This window comes from Cyprinodon variegatus, unplaced genomic scaffold, assembly GCF_000732505.1.
Source record: "Cyprinodon variegatus isolate N-32 unplaced genomic scaffold, C_variegatus-1.0 Scaffold486, whole genome shotgun sequence".
Lineage (NCBI taxonomy): Eukaryota > Metazoa > Chordata > Actinopteri > Cyprinodontiformes > Cyprinodontidae > Cyprinodon > Cyprinodon variegatus.
In genome coordinates, this window is record NW_015150939.1 from 521,370 (window position 1) to 530,791 (window position 9,422).

A 9,422-nucleotide genomic window follows, 5' to 3' on the forward strand; every position below is an offset into this window, starting at 1 on the left:
TTTTTTTTCCCAACACGCTTCTTGCGCCCCTGTCGGCTATTTATAGTGATGTTATGAGATGAGCCGAGGCTTCGAGACGTGTGTTGAGTAATGAAGGGAGCGTTTCCTCAAAGCGCGTGTCGAGGCGTGATTCATTTAGAGGAGGGACCAAAATTGAGGATGTCCGAAGCCTCGGTACCGTGATACCACGTGACTGCTTTGCGAAGTGGTTCAGAAAGCGCAAGAATTTCTGCAGGCATTTAAACAGCCTCAGGATTCAGTCAAGATGTGGGAGTTTGTAGGACAGTTGCTGTAATTTGGATAGAGTTTGGATAGATTGTAAGAATACATTGGTTGGTTGTTTTTCGAACCAATCTAGTTGGTTAAAACTATTTTGGTTAGAATAAACAATGTAATGATCAAAATCTGAGCAAGCCACAGGACATAATATCATCGTCAGTGTTAAGTAGTATTTTCTCCATTAAACGGTCAACAATTTTAGTGGCTTCGTTTGTAAGACACAGGCTCCCACTCCTGAGGTTGATGGTTCAAGACCTACCTTTGACTTTTAAAAGTTGCGATTATACTTAATTATTTTGGCTGATGAGGCTAATTTGCATTGGTTTGGTTATTACAAACTGTAGTTCTCCACTCAACCAGTAGGTGGTGACATGTTCACATGGAGCCTCGTGAACTGTGGGGATCGTTGAAGCAATTTGGCCAAAATGATTCAATGCCTCATGAGGCCTCATCTCAGCATCACTAGCTATTTGCCATGAACCGCTTGATTGTGCGATGATCCCGCTTGGCGATTTCCAAACTGCTGCTCCCCTCTGAAAGACATCTGACAATTTTTTACTTTTCAGAGTCTGTCAAATCTATTTTCTGACCCATTTTGCCAAAGGAAAGGAAGTTGCCTGATAATTAAGCACACCTTATATAGGGTGTGATGTCATTAGGCCACACCCCTTCTCATTACAGAGATGCACACCACCTGATTTGCTTAATTGGCTTTCAAGTCTATACAGCTTGGAGTAGGACAACATGTATGAAAAGGATGATGTGGTCGAAATACTAATTTGCCTAATAATTCTGCACACAGTGTATATATGTGTGTGTATATATATATCTATATATATATATAGATATATATATATATATGTATGTAAGTATGTATATAAAATGTATATGTATGTATATAAAAATGCTGGAAATAAAAAGTTTTCTTGTAAGATTATTTCTTTGGTTTGTTCCTTTTTTATGCCTCTTTTCGTGGGATTATAAAGTTGTGTCTCTAAATAGGTTAATTTTGTTTTTTTCCCACAGAGCCAAAATGACAAGAAATCCCTGGCTAATGTGAGTGGAACCAAAGCACCCAACCTGTGTTTACTCTGACTATGATGCATCGCTCATGTCTGACCAAAACGTTTCTCCTGCAGCTCCCAGAGTACACCCAGGCCCTGCAGAGGGGCCGCGACATCCGCGTCAGATTGAACCAGCTCTACCTTAAAGACACTGAGCTGGATCAGGAGCACTACAGCCGAGCGCTACGTCTGCCCAACAGCACTCACCCTGATGTGGTGAGGACACACATGAAATAAAAAAAACTAATCCCAAGGATCGATGATGAGGTTTAGGTTTGCAGCTAAAGCCTGGAGGTTACGTTTCTCCTTTTTAAAGCTGTTTTGTCACTCGAACAGTTTCATTAAACAGTTAATGATGCGAAAACACTGAGCTTCAGCAGCACAGCGCTGAAACTGGCGTTCAATGCACAAATACAGACCGTGGAGGACCTCAGATTATATTATCTTTAGATGCATTAATTACTGCAACAGCATCTTTAAAGGTCTGCCAAAAAAAAAAAAAAACAAAGCACTTTCAGACCAGTCGATTCAAAATGCTGCTGCTCGTGTTCTCACTAAGGCTAGAATAATAGAGCACACCATCGTGGCTTTAAAGTTCTTACTGCCTCTCATGGCTCTGAGAACAGACTTTAAAATGCTGCTATTATTTTATAAATGTACACCAAAATACATTAAAAACTTGCTATCAATGCGTCAACTTTCCAGAATGCTCAGGTTTTCTGGTTCCAGTCTACTTTGTGTCATCAGAACTAAACATGGAGAAGCAGTTTTTGGTTTTTATTCGCCTTTAATCTGGAGCAAACTGCAAAAGACTAAACTCCTTTAAATCGAGGCTGAAGATCCACCTAATTAGAGCTGCCTTTGATCAGCAGGTGAACAGCTGTACACAGTGACCGTCTCCCCGTGTTGATCTGATTGATGGTTTTTCTGATTTTGTGTGACGATTCTGATGTTTTGATGATTTGCTGTGATTGATGCTTGTAATAATTTTACTGCACACTTGTTTTGATGTTTTTATGATGAAAACCACTTTGAATAGGCTTGCAGCTGAAAATGTGCTGTACAAATACATTTTTACTCACTTATTTACCCTTTTGTTTTATTTTAAGCCAGTTGGAGATGAGAGCCAAGCGAGGGTGGTGGAGTATGTTGGAAAGAAAGCAGGTGATTTATGTGTTTGAAAGCTCTACATGCTTCAAACTATATTTTTTATGGCAGAAAATCATGACCCTGCTTTGTTTACAGAGTTTGCGTTTAAGCCTAGAGGCCACGTCGAGCTCGGGGAGGAGTTGGGCCTCATCAGACAGAGGTAAGGCGGGTTTCACCGAACTGGCTCAATACGTTTGTGACCCATAAGTGAAATCACCTAAAGACCATCGTTTCCTGCAGGCATCTGTCTCACATTTCCGGACACCGGTCGTATTATTTGAGGGGAGCCGGGGCCAGGCTTCAAACCGCACTTCAGAACTTTGCCCTCGACACTTTGCAGCGACGGGTGAGATCCCATTTGGGAAAATAAAGGCAAAGAAAAGCATAAAAAAGCATAGAAAGCTGAGTTCTCTTCATCTGCTGCAGGGCTTCATTCCATTGGTTGTGCCAGACATGCTAAAGGGGGTGGTGTTTGTGAGTATCACATCTAATGCCAGCAGTATGAACTGAATGACTTTAAACCAACAATCAACTGCAAACATATATATTTTATTTTTTCTATTCTCTTTTTTTTTTTTATCCCCACATCCAGGAGGGTTGTGGGATGCAGCCAAACGCTCAGCGCTCTCAGGTCTACTCCTTGGACCCGGCACGTTTCCCAGACCTCAACCTGGCTGGAACGGGGGAGGTGGGGGTGGCAGGTGAGACTTTCTCTCCTTCATGTTTCCACAACACGCCTCCACTTCCTCAGGCTGTTGATTTAACACCGTTTGTTCAATATGGAGAAACGGTAATGGAGAACCTTTGCGTTCATCTTACTGTTAGGACTGTGCATAAATCCCTGCTGAGTTGCTGTCAATTTTTATTTGTTTGGATGTTCACAGGCTATTTCATGGATCACGCAGTAAACTGGAAGGACCTGCCTGTCAGGTAAGAAGCTCTCCTCACTTCATCTTCGGTTGCGGACGGAGCGACTTGTAACTAACCACCGCGGCTTGTCGTCTCTCACCGCAGGACGGTTTGCAGCAGCACCTGCTACAGGGCAGAGACTGACACCGGCAGAGAGACGTGGGGCCTTTACAGAGTCCATCACTTCAATAAGGTCAAAGACACAGAAGATGGAAGATTTGAGTTAAAGTCCAGATGGAAAGTTAATCCTAAAGGCTGTGGTCTTTATCCCTTTATGTTCTGCTTCAGGTGGAGATGTTTGGTGTGACGGCTGATGAGACGGGAGAGGAGAGCTCCCAGCTGCTGGAGGAGTTTGTTTCCTTGCAGAAGGAGATGTTTTCTGCCCTGGAACTGCACTACAGGTCAGGAAACACACAACTGCAGCATCAGGGGTTGAATAAGCAAAAAAAATGTTGACAGATTTGTTTTTCCTTGACACTTTAATATGTCAGAAAACCTGTTCCCTCTACTGCAAATTCATTTTGTTTTTTATTCATATAAATAAAAGTTGTCTGTTAGATTAAACCTGTATAAGAATAAACTTATACTAAACACCCCCCCTTCATTTAAAGAAGGGAAATTCTATGTTTCAGATGTTGCCACCAGTATATCTTTGTTCTTTTTAGAAAGAATGCTTTGGCCCAATCCCAACCTGGCCCCTAAACACTAACCCTTGTTTGTTTATTGTTTATTTGAAATGGGACAGTGTACATTAATCAACATTAAAACAATGTAAATATACCAGAGTTAGCTAAGGAATGCTAATTTTCATCTGTAGTCCCCCAGCCAGGTATAAAAAAGGCAACCTTAAAAATAAACACACGTATAAAATCACAAGATACAATTACAATACCAATTACAAAAAAACCCATTATGGTTAAGAAATACAATTCATGTAAAATAATTATAAATTATTTAAATACACACAGCCTGAGCACTAACCCTCTGTTTTCACGTTCCTGCGGAGGTTCCTCCACATTAAGGCAAATCCCAAACCCTGTAGTGGGTCGGGCGAGTGGACCGTTCAGCCCTTAAAAAGCGAGTCTGCATTAAGTGGAATTTGGCTGCAGGTGTAGCAGTGGCTTGATGGTGGAAGAAATGCGTGCATTTAAACGTCAGTTCAACTGGTTTGCTGCATCTTCATCACAAAAAATCACCAAGTTAGACATGAGGAAAAAAGTATTTAATTCCTAAATGGAGGGTCCTCTTTGACATGTTTTTTTTTTCTGACCATATACATTAGTTTTAAGAAAGGGGCTACAGCCGTGCACATAGGGCATCCCTGTGTTGCCTTAGCAACCACTGCTTTTCCGTTGGAGGGAAGAGGCTGTTCCTTTTCTTGTTCATACCCCCCCCACCGTTAATCAAGGCGCCTTCCACAACTATTAAGTTAAACTTTATTGCGATTTAGACTTGATAAATAAGTGTTAGTGGTTAGGGGGCAGTTTTTGATCCAGCCTGCTTACACCGACGGATGGAAAAGGTCTGCTTGGACAGGAAGAGGCGCCTCTAGTGGCTAAAAGTTACATTGCCGCTTAATTAAATGTCTGGTCCCGGTGTTTGGCCCCTCCACTGAAGCAGTTCTTCTTATTAGCTTTTTAAACCAACTATTATAAATGATTTTCCTACAGATGTTAGGAGAGGTAGATCTTGGAAGAAAGAAAATGTTTTTAAACTACCATTAACTGCAGCCACAGCAGTGAAGTTTCAAAACGATGCAGCATTTCCTCCTTAGTCAGAAGCCTGAAAGTCCTTCCGCTGGGTTCAAATCTCTCATGGAGATACTTTTCAGTGAAACCAAGGTTTAATAGGGTCTCAGGTGACAGAAGAGGCGCTGTCCATCTCCTCACTCCAATTATTTTCTGTTGTCTTGCTTTAAATATAAAATATCCAGTTTCAAGACCCAGAAAAAAAACGTGTTCATTTACTATGATACATTTTTCATGGCATTTGTTGATCCTCTTGTTTATTTTTGTTCCTTTTGTACAGAGTTCTAGACATGCCCACTCAGGAGCTGGGTCCTCCTGCGTACAGGAAGTACGACATCGAAGCGTGGATGCCAGGGAGGAACAGCTATGGAGAGGTCTGCCCCACTTTAGTGTTTTGTTTCCTCAAAGCAGTCGATATATTTCGAGTTTCATTAATATTCACCCGTTAATCTGCAGTTAAACACAAGCAGCCACTCCGATGAGTGACTGCGCTGATGCTGCTCTTTCCTGTGTGTCAGATTTCCAGTGCCTCCAACTGTACAGACTATCAGAGCAGACGCCTCAACATGCTGTATGAGAGGGAGGACGGCAGCCTGCAGTACGCCCACACAGTAAGGACCGCCGCCGTACGCTGCTAATGCTCTGCAGTACACCATGAACATTTCGTCTCTCATTGTCTCTAACCTAGGTGAACGCCACGGCGTGTGCGATTCCTCGAATGATCATATCAATCCTGGAAACCCACCAGACCAAAGTAAGGCACAAACCGTCCATCTTTCCATGCAGAAAACAGGAAAGGGTTCAAATAAAGGAGCTCATTTCCTGTGTTTTGTCCAAATTTAAAGAATTAAGGTCTTCTGAAAACTTTTTTTTTTCTCTGCGGCTTCAAAGCTAAGTAGAAATCTCTAGATCTTTGAAGTAAAGGACAAACATAAAATCTATATTTTATTCTGCATTGAAAAAAAACAGAGCAAGTGGAGGAAAGAGACAAATATTTCAGAGTTTAGTGATAAACTGGGATCATTTTCTGGGTTGTGGTGCATAACATGCTAAAGCTTTTAATTCAAACAGTTATTTAAAACAGATTAGAGGGATAGTGGGTTTGTTAAAAGTCAGAAGTAGCAGGTTCTCAGGAGGAGGAAAACCAGAGAGAAGCTTCATAGATGAAGGATGCAGAGGGTTTGGTGATACAGAAGGATGCTGAGATGGAGGGAAATGATCCACTGAAGAGATCGCTAAAACATTTACACTGGAAAAATGATCTAGAAATAAGTAAAAATCTCTTAGATTAAGTGTATTTACCCTTAATTTGAGCAGGTAAATCAGATAGTTTGCCAATGGAATGAGTATTTTTACTCTTAAAATAAGATAATTAGATAATATGCACTTGAAATAAGACAATGCTATTGTGTTTTCTTATTTTAAGCGTAAATTGTCTTGTTCCATTGGCAAAATGTCTCTTTTACCTCCTTAATCCAAGAACAAATGCACTTATTTTAAGAAAAAATGACTTATTTAGATTTTTTCCAGTGTAGTTTGTAATGTTTAAAAAACAATTAATACCTCCCAAAGATTAATGTCACATGTTGACGGGTTTTATTTTTGGGTTACCATTAAGATGCATCTTTATGTAAGAAGAGTTTAAGGCCAATATCTAATCTTTTTCTTCATGAAAAGTACAAGAAGGACTTTATCCTGCTCATTGAAAACATCTTATTTTTTATAATAAAAGTTAATTGGAGATACTTTTTACTTTTATTTTACTAACTTTTGAACCTAAAGTGAGTTGAAGTAAACTTGCATTAATGTAACTGTACTTTCTCCTGACTACATTATTTTGGTATTCTTTCCACCTCTGCTTATCATTGTTCCTCTGAAGGCAGCTGTGTTTTATTTAGGCATATTAAAGGAAAATGGAGAGCCTTATGTCATTTTTCTTCGTTTTTATCCCATAAAATTCTAATAAAATGCAGTGAAGATTGTTGTTACAGAATGAAAATATCCTGTCTGGTGATTTAAATTGCCTTTTTAACCTCAGGATGGAACAGTGCGCGTTCCTCGAGCCCTGCAGCCTTATCTGGGTCTGGAAGTGATTGAGAAGCCAAAGTACACGCCGCTGAAATACATCGGACCCAACCAACACAGTAGACCCCCCAGGCCTGGTCCTAACAGAAGATGAAAGTCCTGCCAGCAGAAGCTTCTGATCCATTTCCGATCAAACTGAGCAGTTCCTGCACAGAGAAAATGGGGTTGTTGTGTCATTTTTCTTCAAATAAAATAAAACATACTTGAATCTTGAGTTGTGTAGTTATTTTATTTTTAGAAGACTTAAAGTTAAATCTTTTAAGCTATTGAATCATAAATGACTTCAATGACTCTATCTGAGCTTGGGTCATACAGATCCAAGACAGAAACCAAGTTTTTCTCACACTTTAACAATGGTTCTACTCCCATATTTGCCCCAGATGGAGCTTCTCCCTCTGTGGCTTAAAGGGGAGTTAAATATATTTTAAAAGCCTTGCTCAAACTCTCCTTCTAATAGAGCTGATCCTACATCCCAAATGGAGTGGTCTACGTTGTCCCCGGCCTCAGACCTATAGAAACAAGCTCTCCGGAGCAAACCAGCAGAACCACCTCGTCTGAAAACAGCAAAGATGTGATTGAGATTCCTAAACCAGACATCCTTAGTCAGAGAAAGAGGCTCAGGAGCTTCACACTTCCTCCCCCATTCCTAAAACAACTGGGTGTCTGTTGGAATAATTACGTATAAGATACTTAATGTTTGTTCTTATGATGTATAATGTATGACATATTACTGTTCCAGAGAGGTGTTGCACAAGCAGTGCAGCTCAACTCTCAATATTGCTCAAGCTTAACGAAACCAGGAGGTTCTCGGACCATTTGACCGCAAGACATTTAAATGCAAATTGACCTGTTCACTGAGGCTGCAAATTTAATTGTATTTCTTGTTTCCTATTCCTTTAGCACAACCTCAGCTTGTGTAACTAGGGAACCCCCCCGACTTTAATAAATAGCGAGGAGAAAGCTGAAGACCGGCAGAGTGGGTTGGAGATTTGTAAACTCTGCAGTCTCCTCCTCGCGAGTAAAACTAAATTAATTGTCTCTGTGCCTTCTTTCTTTCCTTATATGTATGCATGATGTTTTAGGTGCTTAGACCTGACAGTGTCAAAATACTTCTTTTGTGCTTTAATTCTAAATACACACACATGACATAGCTGCAAACAGCTCAATGTTGGTCTCAGTTGAATAAAGCACTTTGTTCTTGTTAAAAGTCCAGTTGGAAAAGAGCAAAATCCATATAGAACAAGACAATTAATTATGATATAAACGTTTTTTAAGTGTAAATGGTAAAATGGACTTTACCTGTGTAGCGCCTTTTAAAGTCAGAAGACTTGACCAAAGCCCTTTACATTATATTCAGTCATTCACCCATTCACGCACTGATGGTGGCGAGCTACTTTGCAGCCGCAGCTGTCCTGGGGCTCACTGACACACTGAGAAAAAATTAAAATCTAAATAAGTCCTGTTTTCTTAAAATAAGTGTATTTTGCCTTGAATTGAGGAGGCAAGTGAGACACTACCAATGGAACAAGACAATTTACATTTAAAATAACAAAAAAAAATTTTGTCTTATTTCAAGTGCATATTATCTAATTATCTTATATTAAGCATAAAAATACTCATCCCATTGGCAAATCATCTTATTTAGCTACTCAAATTATGGGTAAATCAACTTATTTTAAGAAGTTTTGACTTATTTTTAGATGTTTTTTCCAGTGCAGAAGCAAGGCTACAGTACACTGGCGTCACCAGTCCCTCCGACCACCATCAGTAATATTAAACCAGTTTCCTATAATAAGCTCTAACAAAACATATTGTAACTGATTTGTGCCTTAAACAAATGTAATTTTCTCTTTTGATTTGATGAGAATAATTCTAAAGGAATAAGAAGAACTTATAGGATTGTGCCTCAAAAAACTATGAAAAGAGCTCTTCCTCTGTTCATTGTTGTGTAGGTTTCATTCTTTTTTTCCCCTCCATGAAAAATCCCTTCTTACATATAAATCCTTAAATGGCCAAGCTCCATCTGATAACAGAGATATGATTGAGAACACTTTGCTTTCAATCTGCAGGTTTACTAGTGGTTCCTAGAATTTCTAAAAGTAGAATGGGAGGCAGATCTCTTAGGTATTAGGCGCCTCTCCAGTGGAACGAGCTACCATTTTTAGTCCGGAGGCAGACACTCTGTCTA

The 9,422-nt window shown here is 39.9% G+C and overlaps 1 protein-coding gene across 1 annotated transcript in view; it reads left to right on the top strand.

Annotated features, from left to right (window-relative positions):
* Positions 1-7,450, top strand: part of sars2 (seryl-tRNA synthetase 2, mitochondrial) — a 14,925-nt gene extending 7,475 nt beyond the window's left edge. Inside the window, exons 13-25 of the mRNA XM_015390130.1 lie at positions 1,352-1,559; positions 2,453-2,507; positions 2,589-2,652; positions 2,733-2,838; positions 2,919-2,966; positions 3,085-3,193; positions 3,377-3,422; positions 3,507-3,594; positions 3,690-3,802; positions 5,430-5,523; positions 5,668-5,760; positions 5,838-5,903; positions 7,188-7,450. Of these exons, the coding sequence (XP_015245616.1) occupies positions 1,352-1,559; positions 2,453-2,507; positions 2,589-2,652; positions 2,733-2,838; positions 2,919-2,966; positions 3,085-3,193; positions 3,377-3,422; positions 3,507-3,594; positions 3,690-3,802; positions 5,430-5,523; positions 5,668-5,760; positions 5,838-5,903; positions 7,188-7,328 (1,231 nt within the window). The 3' untranslated portion in view covers positions 7,329-7,450. The remainder of the gene's footprint in view (positions 1-1,351; positions 1,560-2,452; positions 2,508-2,588; positions 2,653-2,732; positions 2,839-2,918; positions 2,967-3,084; positions 3,194-3,376; positions 3,423-3,506; positions 3,595-3,689; positions 3,803-5,429; positions 5,524-5,667; positions 5,761-5,837; positions 5,904-7,187) is intronic.
* The last annotated feature ends 1,972 nt before the right edge of the window (positions 7,451-9,422 follow it).